At 30.2% G+C, this 16,379-nt stretch overlaps 1 protein-coding gene across 1 annotated transcript in view; it reads left to right on the top strand.

The window, feature by feature from the left end:
- Positions 1 to 16,379, top strand: part of LOC123657727 (protein held out wings) — a 61,331-nt gene that overhangs the window by 41,651 nt on the left and 3,301 nt on the right. Inside the window, exon 2 of the mRNA XM_045593244.1 lies at positions 1,087 to 1,220. Coding sequence (XP_045449200.1) covers positions 1,087 to 1,220 — 134 coding nt within the window. The remainder of the gene's footprint in view (positions 1 to 1,086; positions 1,221 to 16,379) is intronic.

Here is a 16,379-nt window from a genome sequence, read left to right on the forward strand (position 1 = left end):
TCAAGATATTAGTCAACTGTTATAAACTGAGTCATATAAATATCCAGCATACAATCTACCGCCTGTACACCTACACATTACAAAAGGATAGGTAGTATTCCATAATTGGTTTAAACGGTTAAGCTATTTCTATTTTAAATTTCCGATGGTGACACAAATTTTATTTAAAAACAAAAAATTTATCGAGAACTGAGTACGTATTTAAGTAGGTATATACGCTACAGAGTTGATCAGCACTCGTGAATATACATAAGGACTCGACATACTTTTTATTCAAGCGATGTAGCAAAACATATGGTCGTACAATTGTGTACTCCGGATATTACCTAATGATTTATCACGTTTATGTGAATAAGGAAGATATTATTTAACCTGCGCTATTGATAAAGAGAGAAATCAAAGTAATTAAAACTGGTACTAAATTATAGCGCAACATTGATAAAATTAAAATAATGCAAATTTTGAACTTTATAAATATTACATTTCGCAAAGGTCATAATATCACTGATTATTATACCGATTAACAAACCCCGCGTAAAGAAATAAAACTAAGTATATCTAATTTATTAAATATATCATTATTTAATCTGCAAGCGTTCAGGTGCAAAATGTATTTATAGTTTAAAATGTATAAATAATATTCTCGATGTTTACTTATATCGGATTTTATTTACATAGATCGTGAACTTAGAACTTACGACATCAAAGCATCGAAGGTGGCGGCACCGCTCTGTCATTATCGACACTACATTACATCCATCAATAATGTTATACCGATTGAATGATGTCATAGCCGTTTATTATACAACCATGTGGATTTAATAAAATTTAATATGCATCTAAACGCAATTAGCCATTAATTGTTAAAGTTAAGCTCGAGCGTATTTTATTATCGATGGCGTGAAATTTTGGTTGTTTTCCAAAAGATCTCGTAGACAATTTGTGACAGAACATTAACTTTTATTTTCCCCTAGTATATGTGTTCGGGAGAACGTCTTAAATTATAATCATTGATATGTCATCTTAAATCTCTAAAATTTATAGCAAGTTGCGTGTTTTATTGATAATACATTTTCTTCTTTACAGAAATAGCAAAAGTACGAGCGAGTTTATTCCAAATAAATGGAGTCAAGAAGGAACCGCTTGTTCTACCAGAGCCAGAAGGCATGGTCACCACACTGACAGAAAAAGTATATGTACCAGTTAAAGAACATCCAGATGTGAGTATTGAATCTATTATCTATACCTACTGTTCAGTGAGCGAATTGATAATAATATATTAGAAATGTTTTTATTGTTATGTCATTAACGTGATTTTTTCCAACTTATCAGTTAAAATATTGACACAGTGGTATTTATTTATATAGTATTAAATCAATAATCTACAGAATCTGCGATAAAATCCGAAAATGTTCATTTTAATGTTTCTTGAAGCTTACTACAATATATTAATGGAAAACGTATCGAAATCGGATAAGCAGTTTCTGAAATTAGTGTACAAAAACTTATTATATTTACATTTTTATTATTATATGTACTGATTGACGAAGCATAAGTAAAATCTATATCAATTAAAACTATAATTAAAACCGGGTGTTTATCGTAGAGTTTATATTGCATACAAAATTACAAATACCAAAAGCATGTCGGCAAAATGAGGACGATAATTGATTGTTATTAGTTAAACAATTTGTACAATAATCTACAGAATTGCATGTATGGTTAAGGTGATATATATCCTATTTAGGCATAAGGTAAAACCAAACAAACGATCATTAGCGCAGCCAACCTGTAGCAATTATCACTGCACTGGCCGTACTTTAATATTTATGTCGTAGATGAGAGACATATAAAGAACTTAACTGGAACAACCCGGAAGATATATAAAATGACTATAAATTATAATACGTAATGAATAGTATCTAATGAATGAAACTCAAGCCTTGAAATAATAATGAAACAATCTCAACATTAGTGATGCGTGCAGTAGATCTTGTTCACGACAAAAACTAATAAAACTCTGACAACTCTTAGCGTTGTCACACCCAGACCATTTAAAGCTATCTGACAATTGTAGAGACATATTCCAGCTGTTATGCTATAAGGGTTTGGTTCATTACGACACAGATTGAAATAAGTGTCACAGGTTGTAAGTTTTATTGCATCGGGGGACAAAATGAACGAGTGTTAGTCATATAAATAGAAAGACAAGGTTGGCAGCTTGCTACATTTGGTGACTTATGTCAGGGCGATCTCGTGTTTCGTGTAACTCACGCACTCGACCGGGGCCCGCAACCTCAATGAAACCGCCCATTCATTGGAACAAGCGGTTTTAGATTCGTTTGCAAACGAATCGTCTTAAACTACTCCCGTTTATATTGAGTTGAATGAACTGAATGATTCACTACTATTTAAAAAAGATATATATTAAACAATATTTTATAACTACAAATACGATGTACTCTTATCGTTAATTAGAATTCTATTTTGATTCATAGTAGGTTGTACTGGAAGTAATATAGTAACATTCGAATAATGATATAAGAAATAATACCATAACCTGTTTATAAATTTGTAATATTAATTCCTAGTTCTTGTAACATTAGTTAGTAATACAATTTACGACGGTGTCATTATCATTAAAAATAGGTAACTAATTATTTTTAAAGTCAAACAAATAGCTATTTCTTCATATTAATTAATGCTAAAATTGTTTCAATATTGATGTATGATTCAACGTACTGTCAAGATTTTATCGGCTGTGATCTTGTTAGCGAGCGATTGTTGGCGCCATCCTACTCCTAGTCTGTTTCCTAATAAGGCAATGCAGGTTTGAGCCTTTCTGATTTGATTATCTTCGATCTATTTTTAAAATAGGATAAAAAAATTATATGAAATAAATACATCCACTTAATTTTATTTTACATTAAGTTACGGTTTCTTTATAATTACGAGTATATCTATTAGAATTTTATTTCGGAACAAAAACATTGCCTAAAATTACAAATAAATGTAGTGATTTATGTACTTTGTTTATTGGTGGTCGAATAAATTATTTTACAATATTACACATATTTACAATAAAAATCATAAAAACCATAATTACTATCTTTACAGATAAAATTACAGTAATGAACGATTGTATATGGTGTAAATCGTTTTTCGTATACGTAATGTTTCATTCACAATCTGTGTATCGTAATTATCTTAAGATTTAGATTTTCATAAATCTTAAGATTAATTATTTTCTGTAAACTATCGATTTGCGATCAATAGGTTAAGTTTCAGAGATACGTGTTATTAATGGTCGCCCTAACGACGTGTTTATCATTTGTTTTATATAAAACAAGACTGGCCATTTTAGGTTAATGTATTTTGCTACATTAAAGCTATTGTTTATATTTATTATACATTTTACGTCTTATATTTTGAGAATCTTGAACATCGCATGGCCATGACTAATGCTCCATAATATGACAGTAACGATGTTAGCATATTTTAAACTATTGTTAATATTTCACCATCTTTAGTATTTGTTACTTTAAATATTTAAACATGCATTATTAAATGGAGTCGAAGTTATAACATCGTTTAATATTGTCGTCTTTTTTCAAAATTCGAATATTCAGTTACATACGAAACAATTCTACGAGTATCTTATGGTGAACGCCTCTAACGCGTTCGTTCGCATGTAGGCCATCCTAAATTTGTCTTAATGACTTGTTTGTACTCGCGGTTTCTCTCGCATGGATGTTCTAATGGTCGCTCTTCCGCCCAATATATCTTATTTATGATGCATAGTGTTGAAATAGCACGAAAAACCTATTCAGTACAACCATTAGCGATGCATTATTAAAATATTTAGTTAAGTAAGTTTGCATATAACATCAAACAAAAATTCAAATGAAAGAGAATTATATACCAACAAATCAAAGCTAATCTTCTAATTCATACTTGATCCGTTGAATAAGCTAGACGCTACTGTTGTGAGTGTTGTGACACTGACAGCTGAAATAAGCATGCAAACGTGTGCCGTTCATTAACACTTAATAAAAGAATAAACCCATGAGTTCAATACAGAAGCGATACATCATCGTGACGGTAAGATGGCGCTATGTAGACAGACAGTCATGTCTACATTTGCCTTAATAGAAATAAGTACATATTATGGAACACAATTCCGCATAGACATGAATTATATTATACTAGACATTCTTTATGCGAATAGAAAACGAGCTCAATCATATCAACTAGTTTAGACGTCGCAGCCACTGAACTTGTTGCACAGGTTTCCCTTGTTAGTGCTCCTTGAGATGTGACTATGATAGGTTTGATGAATGTCTTCTCCTTTTCCTGTAGTTCCTTATTCTACTTTATCTTTCACAAATTTTACTATACTTTGAGTTTAGTTCACACAGATCTTAAAACTTAAGTTTATTGTTGTAGAAATATGCGCGAAAGTTTGGAAGGACGGATACGTAGAACGTTTTCACGCAAACTTTTTTGTAATATTGTCAATGAACTTACTATTTGGTAGAATAAATGAATTAATTACAGACGTTGTAGTTCGTAAATTTAAGCAGAATCGTTATTATCATTTCCCAACCTTTTATTCCTAATTTTACATGACACGTCTACTGTCAAAGGAATTCCAATAAAATATTTTTGAGTAAGCATTGTTAATGAGACCCAATGCCCATATTTTATGTTTCTAATATCAATAATTTAGACTCGACGATGGCAAATCATTTACTCAGTCATTCATTCAGTCAGTAAGTTATTATATAACTTTAGATAAGCATGCTGGATTTGTTGTAAATGATATCATAAAATCGTGATCAAAAGGTCACAAACGCTAGATATAATGCAATGGTGCTCAACTGTTTAAAACCGACATCGATCAATGTCCCGTTTCACGTCCTTATAGGGTTGCGTTATTAAATCTCACCATACTGGTGAGGTCCGTTACGAACTTTTTGTTGAGCATCGCAAGATCTTCACCGGTGTTCTTAGTGGTTGTCATTTAGTCACAGACACTTACAGATGTTTTAAAAACATCACCATTAACATCGGAACATACATTAAAATAACAGGATAGTGCTTATTTAGACGATAACAGTTTAAACTATTAGTGTTCAAATTGAACTATAATTTAAAAGCTAACTTTATGTGTACCTATGCTTTGTATAGGTACTTTATTTTGATGTCTTTTGCTTTCTACTGAAGAAGAAGTTTCAAAACTATAATCGACACGCTGTACGTCATTAAATAAAAATAAAATACATTTATCACCAGAATACAAATAAGATTGAAAAAGCGCAAAAAAACAAAAGGACGGGTTCTTACGTATTGTATACAAGAAGCTAAGACAGATGACACTCATAAAACCTGCTTCGGAAATCGATAATCATGTTTCATAAAATACCTATCTATAAACATATAAATAAAGTAAACTAAGTAGTAGTACTACTATTAAAAACGTTTTTTAATACACTGACATTTTCGTGGGTGAAATACCCGCGTTTTCTCACCGTAACGTCAGTTCCTTGTCCAATAAATATGTTTAAATAAACATATTCATTCAATGAAAAGAAATTTTTAAAATTAGAACAGTAGATCACGTTTATCATCATTAAAGCGTTCAAACAAATATAATTTATTAAAATATTAGAGTAAATGAGATAAAATAAATTTAATTTTTGAAATAATTTAATTACCGTATTTTAGCTCAAAAATGAAATGAAATTTATTTTATCATTTAAACAGATTTTAAATGACTCGCACACAAATTTAAATAGATTTAAAATGTTTCGTAATGTGATAAGTTTATAAAATATGCAAAATATAGTATAGAATTTCCTTAATGGTAAACTAAGAAAGTGTTTACTATTTTAGTAGTGAAATAAAATGATCTTTGCCAAATGGAACGTAGCGTTCGTGTATGTGTATAGGCAGTGTGTGCTTTATCATTCAAGAGCAACGTCAGTAATAGCCAAATTGTTCCGAAGATAAAACAGTTTAGACGGCGAAGGAAACCTAGAACCAAACAATAATATTTCACGTTTAACATGTAAATAAACATTTCCAATCTATAGCCTAACCAGTTCCTTTTTAAATACAGTGAACTGTGAAAAGAGAACTATTAATATACATTTTTTACTTTCAAAAAAAGGTTTTAGTAATCAGTTTTGTTATTTTTTTTATGTGGTTATTTTGCCAGGTATTGTTTAAGTTCTCAAATTTTACAATAAAATAATATTGTCTAATGCAGTTCATATTTCGTTTCACATTATACTATACTTTGTTAAATTAGTTACTAGCTCACCGCTGGGCAAAGGCCTTATCCTTAACGAAGAATAATTTAAACTACTCCACTCCACATTACACCACTTACTTAAAAATGCTTGTCAGATGAATATCAACATATTTTCATAAAAGAAATCAGCATATTTCAAAACATACATCCGACAACAGCTAGTCATGTGACTTAGAGGTTTCCGTGGGTGGGTATCTTTTGTTCTTTATCTTTGTTATTTCTTAGAAAAAATAAATTTAATGAACTTTCGTACCGTTTTATATCGGTGTATAGCTACAAATGTTTGCAATAAACGCACACGCGTAGGAGACGCTAATTTCCGTTTCATTTATCACATGGTACATGATCTACTAGACGAAATGGCAAACGTTGAGTCACAGCGGACTATTTTCATAAACTTTGACTAAATTCCGAGATCTAAATACACGTTTTATTTTATATCTTGCGCTTTCGTAAACATTTCGAATTCTTAAAACGTCATAAAACTTAGCATTTTTCTGATGTTTGTGCGATGTTTTTAATTTTAATAAATTCAGTTGTCACACCTTCTGTTTGTAATATATTAAAAATCATACAGTAATTGTAGTTTTAAGTATTTTATTTGATGATCAACACACTTTTGAGAACAAAAATAAGCTTAGCGCGCGTTTCTGTATATTTAATAGTAGTATTATTTATTTATTTATTTTACACTTTATTGTACACCAAACAAATAAAATAGGCAAGCAACATTAGCAATAATTTGTAGAAAAAAAAATGTACAAAAGGCTATAGGTAGTATCTATTATTGAAACTATTCTTATTCAAACTATTGTTGTTCATTTGAACTCAGCCCTTTTACCTGAAGACAATAGTCGAAGAGATTTCGAAAGATGATAAATTCTTTGATGTTTATAATCTTACGTGCAAGACAAGACAGAAATTATAATAAATACATAGACGAGTGTCGATGCTATGTATTTTCTATTTTTATATTTTTAATGAAAACTTTTACATTTTGAAGGTGGTTTCCTCAACCATATTGTAACTTGTACTCTCAATATTAACATTTTATAATGTTATAAATTTAGATTATTAAATTATTATAACAACGGCAGAAAAGGTTATTAATATAAATACATTGTTATAAATGTATATTATTAAAAATGCCGTTTGAAACGCAATATCATATTAAAAAATTATAAATATTGCTTAATCTATTTAGTAAGAAGTTTGAACATGGTTTACATATAAATATTTATCTAAGTACTTGACTAACCAATCGTCGATAAACGACGCATTATTTGTTTGAGGTAGCTGCATACTTTGTTTATCACCGGCACATTTGTCCAGATAAGCAATGCACACAGACGACCGATTAGATTAAGCTGGACAGGTCATGGACCATAATTTTGTAGAAATGTAACTTGATGAAATGTTACCTCAGCCAATGCCCGTTACGTCATCTAAATTAAATAAACGCTATTTGACAGATGACGGTATCCAACGGATAATAGTTTATGATATATTATTGTTTTTCACCATTGAATGCCACTAATATTTATCTCCTATTTCAAGAGAAATAAGAGTTATATCAGCTATCTGTAATTTAAAGTCAGTACTGATAAACCTTTACATTGATACTCTAGAAGATCTAAATATTGTAGGTAAATATGTTTTTTTTTTTTTTTTTTGATAACCAACATTGTGTACAGTGTGTTTAGGTAGAACGCCGGTTTTAAATACCTAATTAACGTTTAAAATCATAACTCTTAAGCGATTAAAGCGCTAACGAGATCCGCGTAGTTAATACGAATACGTAGAATAGGTAAATAAGTGAAAATGAATCGTAAATTACATACAATCAAAACTCATATTTTGTCTTCAACAATTTTGTTTAATACTCAAATTAGTATTTAGATTATTACATTGTACATTTCATAGAACATTAAGCTGTCGCTATTTATTATAGTTATTACTGCTAAGAGTTTTTGTTATTATTTGATACTTCATTTACTTATTTATTACACATCTATTCGAGTTGGAACCAAGGTGCAGTTAAGGCTAAATTATGTATAAGAGATTTACAATATTACGTATTAAGATTTTAGCGTTTTGTCTCATATATTTATGTATTTTATTATTAAATAATACAATTTAAACGAAATGAGATCTACTTTAAAATACATTCCACACGTTCTACGAATATTTTGTTCATCTGCTATACGTTGATCTAGATCTTAGCCCCATACGTACCAAGTTTCATTGTAAGAGTTTAGTATTGTAGTAGTTTTTGCTTTGCGCTATATGTATAGTTTTTGTTTGCGTTGTATATGCGTTAATCATTAGTTCAAAACATTTGATCAACATTAGTCAGAGCGTAAGCTAATATGAATAAATCTAGGTTTCTCATTATGTCACTAGTATTGTAGTTGTTAATTAAACACGACAACAACAAAAAAATCTTATTTCAGTAAGGGCCTGTTTCACCATTTGTGGCTAGAGTTTGTCCTGCAAATAAGTTATGATTAAACTTTAATAGCAGGAGGTTGAATAGGCCATTAGGACCTGTTTTACCTTAATTAATAAACTACAACTTTGAGATTCAATTTTGTGAAAAGAAATATCTTAGGATCAGTAGAATACGATGGTGAAAAATAATTTAACCCATTAAAACTATCTTTTGGATATCGTCATCCGTCATATAGCGTTTTCAACAACTGGTGAAACTGGCGCTTAGTGTAAAATCTCAATAGTTAGACACTAGACCGTGTTTAATTTATTTACATAGTCTTAGGATTATTCATCTTTGCGCTATTTACAACAACTTGATAAAGTTAACTTGATGATTTTCTATAGCCAGCGACTATCCGTTATAAACAGTATTTCTAATGCGATAAGAATTTGTATAATTTCGCATGCTTTTACTATTATTTTTGACGTTTGCTAGTAAAGGATCTTTGAGGATCGTCAACAATATGTTATCTGGAAATGAGGCTTTTTCAGTAAAACTTTCATTTGTTCCATTTAGCCAGATCTATGTTCTTAGATATTATGGTATTAGGAATTTGATAGTTGTACGTTCAATGACACAAACAACACCCAAGTATAATAATATTTTAGTTAGAATATATTTGTGAATTGTACTAGAACTGTACTAGTCTTATGTATATTTAAAACAAAAATGCATCTAAACCCTTTTTCTCATTTTTTTTTTAATGTTGTCAACCTAACACAGTCCCAGGCTTTGACATTTTATGACCGGAATTTTTTTTTATATTTATCTAGCCAATAATCATACCATATTTATTTTTGAAAATGTCTAAGTGACCTAAGTAGGAACATTTATGTAGTTAAAATGTCTAAGAAACGGATCATTTTATCTTGATTCTGTACCGTTCTCGCACGGGTCAACGGTGAGAGGTCAATCGTATGCCTGTGTGCACTCGAGCGATGCATCTTAGGCCATGTTTCTCTGCACCTTTATGTTGATTCTGTTTTACTTATTCATCGTTTGAGTATGTAGTGTATAAATATACTGAAAATGACAATAAACTTTTAGATACATCTATGTAGATATGTAATCAAAATTTTACATTACAGTTAAATTCAATTAACTATAAGAGTTCCAAAAAACTAAATTCCAATTAATACAACCATGTCATGTGTGGAATTTGAATTAAAAAATAGTAATTCCATTTTTCATTCATAAATTTTTGAGATAACGATCTTTAAGGAATTTAAATAAAAATTCTTTTTCCCTAGACACTCGAAATGATCATATATCAGTGACGTACCTACATAAATTGAAGTATCTACGTTCTATCCGTACGTGTGGTAAACGAAATCAATCTCCGTTTATACGATTCCACTTACATGACTTTATCTACAAATACGTAACAAACATTAACTCATACCATCTGGCCCATAATCTTTAGATAAGTAATATGTCGTAAGACGGCTATAAAAACACTGTTTCGTGAAATTAAAACTCTATTTATGTCAATACCTACTGCGAGGCGTTTTGAAACGACTCAAGTCAAAGAATATAAAAGGATTTTTTTAAATTTTTATTTGCTGACAATTACGTATGCGCTGGTCGTAATTTATAAGAAACTACACGTTTTTAGCGCAGCCAAAATATAAAAGATATTTGGTTTAGATTGTGAAGTCAGAGTGCATTAATTCAGACGAATAATTTCAATTGAAACAAATAAGGAGTACAATTTATAGCTATATCGTTGTTATGCATATTTCTAAATTCGTATGGATCTGGGTGCAAAGGGCTAGTGGTGACAATAGAATACATAACACTTAACTAAAAGGTTTTATTGTAAATTAAAATATCATAATTTTAATTTTCTTAATTTGATGAAGTATCGAATTCTAAAGCAACCGTGAAGGGAAATATCGTAAGAAAACTTATATATCTTAATAATATTCTAAGAAGTAACCATCCCCTTAAATTGTAGTAGTATCGCGTAGTGGACTATCGTCTAACTTTTGTAGTAAGTAGAGGAGGCGTTTGTTCACCAATTATGACATTTACAGTAAGTTTGTAGCGGTAGAGTGCAGTATTTTGACCAGTGTTAACGACGAAATGTGTGGTATCGACATAAAGCGAGTACAGTTAACCTATTTAAAAATATATTAACAATTAGTGGATATGGACAGTAATATTCCTATTAACTAGACAGATTTTCTATCGTAAGGCTAAGAATAACATTTAAATTCAAAATATATCCTATTTAAAGAAGAATTTACGATTAGTTTCGAACCGCAATTTTACAAATAAATCTCGTGAATTCTACGACGAAATTTTGGATTTTATTGAGAAGTACCAGCAACATACACTCAGCTGTAGCTGAAAATAATACCTATATTAAATTCATACTATATGCATAAATCTGTACTTTAGTCCGCGGTAGACTAGTTTTGATGAAAAATTAAGTGGACTTAAATTTTTGATTTTGCAGAAACGTTTAATTTAAAGCATGTTGCGTTTGTGATAATAGTAATACACTATGTATACATTTTATAAGTTCGTTCAGTAGTACTAAACTAGGTCAGTAATTAGGTTAGCAAATTCAGACGCCGGACATCACACGTTTCATTTAATACTAACGCCAAATGTTCGTTCGTGTGAATGAACAATATTGGTGCCAAAGAAACAACCAAAGACGCAAGTCCGCCACTATTTTTTTTACACCATGTTCAATGTGGTTTATTTTTAGTACGTTTGTTTATTTCACTACGGCGGGCGTTTCGAAATAAATGACAATAAGCTATTGACGTAGTTTGAAACCGGGGTCTTAATCTGTCATTGCTGTTTAAAAACAAGATCGTAAAATCATTTCGTAAAACGTGGTTTTTGAAAACACTATTTTTTTATATCTTAATAGAATTAGGTTGTTTGTTATCGAACTTTATATAAACAGTGTTGCAGAACGATAAATTTAATCTTATTATTATAACGTTAATAACGTGTCTGTTTTAATCATTCGACAAGTTAATCAGTACTTAAGTCCTTTAATCATTACGTTTACGTATTACGTACTATATATTGTTTATTAATGATCGTCAAAGCAACCTGTCATAGACGCGTTTATTAGTTTGCTTACATGATTGTGATAACTTAAATATTAATTTAAAAAGGTAACTCATGTATGTGCATTCTAAAGTAGTATATAAATGCAATATGTACCTTTATATTGCGCATAAATAAATAAATTAAAATAAACATTTGCAGACCCACCTAGTTTAAACAATTACGCATATTATTGATATCTTTAACCACGGATAAATATAATTGTTAAACGATTATAATATGTTGACATATTTTATTATAAAAATCAGCTATAAATATTAATTCCTAATGATGATTTTATGTTGCTGATATATAACCAGAATGCTTGTTATTTTTTTGTTTTTTTTTTGTTTCTTAACTAGACTAGACATCAAAAATTTTGACATATACCAGACACATTTTTATGTATAAAAACACAGAAACAGCAGTTGCCTCTTACTATATTTATGCAAACTTGGCGCACATGGGTATACCACTCGCCAAGATGACTTGAAACGTATACCTATACTTATTACAATATTATAGTCATTCTAACCTTTTCATTGTACTATTATCTCAAAACATTATCCGCCTTGCATCATTTACGTAGATTCATAGACGACAGCAGTCTTTAATAGTTATCGGCTCAAGATCTTTCTATCCATTTATTCTTACAACGATCGCCCGCGGCATCTCCCAGTATAAAGCACGCCCTAACCAATATGTATACTTCAACAATCATCTCACAAAACATACAGATATATGCCAATAAGTATCTTATTACATAGCGTTAATAATCAAAATAGAATTACCGATATGGATATTGTCGTGACAAATAGTAGCACCATTTAGCTTAGGAATTAACCTCTTCAATCAATTGCAGTATTGATTCGTAATACACCTGCATTCATCAAATAATTACAATGACTGGCAACCAGTATCGGTCTATAGTTCATATACGCTTTGAAAAACAAAACATTTGATTTAGATATAAGGACAGGGACAGAGGTCATTGTAATGTTATTTAGAAAATAAAACAACATAAGCTGCTAACATAGTTGTATCACTAATATAAATACGAAATAATCCATTATAAATATATTACGTATTCTCAAATAACACGAAATAAACTAACATCTTTATTATATGTTTATGAAATAAAGCGAACAGTACAGATTACTTAAATGATATCTTTATTAGTTGATACGTACTAACTTTTACAGTTCCTTGCATATTTTGTTTGTAGGATGGTTTTAATCGAAATCGAATGTATGTTTGTAAAACATAATGTAATGTAAATAAGAGTATAAATCATGCTGCGGTTGGTAGTTATTACAACATTTTATAAATCTGAGTTGTTTTGTTTTCGAAACGTTTTCGTATATCCACGATTATAACTTTGCAGAAGATCCAATCTGAGAAATGAAAACAGTCCCGAGTAAGTGCATCGCATACGTTTTATGAAGTTAATAATAGCTGAAAAAACAGGAATGCTTTTGAGCCGTTCTTTAAACAATCACATCGTTGTTGATATGATGAACCGTATAAAATTATAATATTAGACTGGATGTTAGTGAGACCTCGGCAATAATAGCGGAAATTAAAGTGGCGTTTCATCAAAGGCGCTTCGAAATGATACTGAAAGTAATAAGTTACTTATAGTCTCAAATACGTACATGATATCCAAATTTCAATATTCCGCTCACATAAAGTATTTTTCAAAAAATTAAATGTACGTTTTTGATTTTATACTTAAATGTAAGCTAGTAATATATACTAATACTATAAAGAGGAAAGTTTTCTTTTCTCTGTTTGTAATATATAAACTCAGAAATGAACTAACCGATTTTCATACTGACTGACATATTTTAATGGGAGTAAAGGAAACCGTTAAATCTTATTGTCCACACGGTCGACGCCGCGGTGGAAAGTTAATAGATTCTATATATAGGTGTTGCTATGTACAATGAATATATTATATATTAAAGGTATTCATTATTCTCAATTAACTTAATAAAAATTTGAATTTCTTCTTTATTAAGCGTTAAGCCCAGCTCCTATATTTAAAAACAATTTATTTTGCTTACGAATCGTTCAATTTCAGACACGACAAGACTATAGTACAGAGATCGTAAAATAAACGAAACAACATTTAAAACTTTTATGTTATCATATGAACTTTATTATAACTAGTTAAAGTAACATTAATAAATCTTCTAAAATAGGTATAACCTGTCTGTAACAATGCTTGCAGCAAGCAGCACGGTGTTTGATGTATCATTAGCTTACAAAACGGCAATTAGGTCAACTGCACATTCCTATTGAATTCTATTATGCTGGTGTTACAGTGTCGTGATAATTTACCTAATATATCCGGTAACTAATAATATAATTCCACGCGTCAATGTCGTTAATTTCGCGGAAAACACGTTGATTTATGGAAAAAAGAATAATTCTTTACGGTATATGCATTTGTCCTTTATTTATAGGTAAAGTATTTTTTAATTGTGCATATTAATGCCTTTATTTGTAATACGAATGATTTTCACGTCGCAGCTTCTTAACTTGTATAATGTACTGACAGTCAAGGATTTCTTTTTTTCTATTTTAAAAATGAATATAGAAAATAAGATAAGGAATTGTCGCAACTTCATTTAGATATAAACATTAAACGCTAATGCTTTTAAAACGAAGATTACGGCTTTAGAAATGCGTTGCTTTACCAAATGTGTAGTTGCAGTGCAATACAGCATGCAGTAGGTACATTGCCCGGAATGCAATTGATGTTTATCGATTAGATGCGCCGACGAGGAGGGCGTTCCCAGAGTACAAGCAGTTATTATTGTTCTTGAGTCTTATAAATGTACAAATCAAAATATTTTATTGTGAGAACGACTGTAAAGTCGGCTACTTTTGAAATTGTCTCTTTGGTTCAACTTTTTGATTCAACATAAGCGGGTCAACTATATACTAAAAAAAACTACAAGTAAACTATGTTGCGATACATTTTTAGTTTTATTACTCTATTATATTTTTTAGATGTAATATAAAAGAAAAATCACATAAAAATTTCTTGAAAACCATATAATTTTATCTATTTCACATCCGATATATTAAAAATATTAACATTATAAAGTTGATTTAGATTGAGCAGACATCCGGACGAATAAACACACGTTAAAATTCGAGGCACGCATTTATAGGCTGAAAATCTAACGTCTTGTAATAAATTTATAGGAAGTGTTTTCTCGATGCGCATGCGACTAATCGTGTTCAACCAACTGCATCGCTGTAATTGTGATTCAGTTATGATCAACTAGGAAGCATTTAGAATGCCTAACCTACATTCTGATGCGACCAGTGTGTTAATTAGGACCAAGCACTCAGTTTTGACCGTGACAACCACAAAGATTTAATTTATAAACCTGCTATGGATTAATATCTTTATCGGTTCGAGTTGAAGACTTCAAAACTGTAGCAAATGCATTTCAAAACTAAAACGTGAACGAAAATACTGTAGAATAGGCAAATGTAGTTGTCATACGGTACACTTTACAAGAATTTTACTATGAAACTACTCGTATATGGGTGTTACTAATGTAACATGAAACGATATGTGTTTGTACATTTTCAAAAATACAGTAATCACTTTTGTCATGAAAATGTTAACGGCTGGTGAGAAAACGAATGTGGGCGTGCGGCCAACTAGCGCGACGCTATTTCAACATGGCTTCGCGTCCGGCTGAGCTTTGTTCGCTCTTGGGAAACTGACTGATCGCCGTTTTAAAGGTTCATAATATCGGAAACACTTTTAAGATAAAAATAATTACGTAAGGAATCTACTAAAAGTAATATCCAAAAGGAACTATAGAATATTTAACAACCAATGATTAATAATTTTGTCAAACAAAAATAAATTAAAAATTGGTGGTGTGTATACAAAGGTAATTTACGACCAGCCAATAAACTAAAAATGAAATTTCAACACTTATTTGCGGGAAATGAGCAAATCATTGGACATTTTAGTTGTGTCACTTGCTATAAAATTATCTAATAACTCTGTTACGAAAACATTGATTTCATCTTAAAGAATCAAAGATATAAAGAACTGAAAGCGTGAAGAAATACATTGATTTTCTTAAACAATAAATGTATTGTATTTACGTAAAGTTTTAGTATTTATTAGCTCACTAGTCAAGATTTAAATCGTTGAACCTCGAAGAATCACGACTGTTTTCTCATACCTATTGTTTTGCTATTTCCGTGTCTCATATTTCTTTCTGTCGTAAGAGAATTCCTAGCTATATTTTTTTTTCTTGTTACCGTAAAAAAATCTAATAAAGAATGTATACCAAACATTAATTTTAACGTTGCTATGTAAAATATTTAAAACTATCCTCAAACAAATTAAAGCACTGACATAGACAATAATTCATAATGACAGATGCGACAAATATGTAATCTTAATTTTTTCTACCATTTATCACTAAACATTTTAGTTATGCTTGAAATTGAATA

This window comes from Melitaea cinxia, chromosome 11 (genome assembly GCF_905220565.1).
Source record: "Melitaea cinxia chromosome 11, ilMelCinx1.1, whole genome shotgun sequence".
Classification (NCBI taxonomy): Eukaryota; Metazoa; Arthropoda; class Insecta; order Lepidoptera; family Nymphalidae; genus Melitaea; species Melitaea cinxia.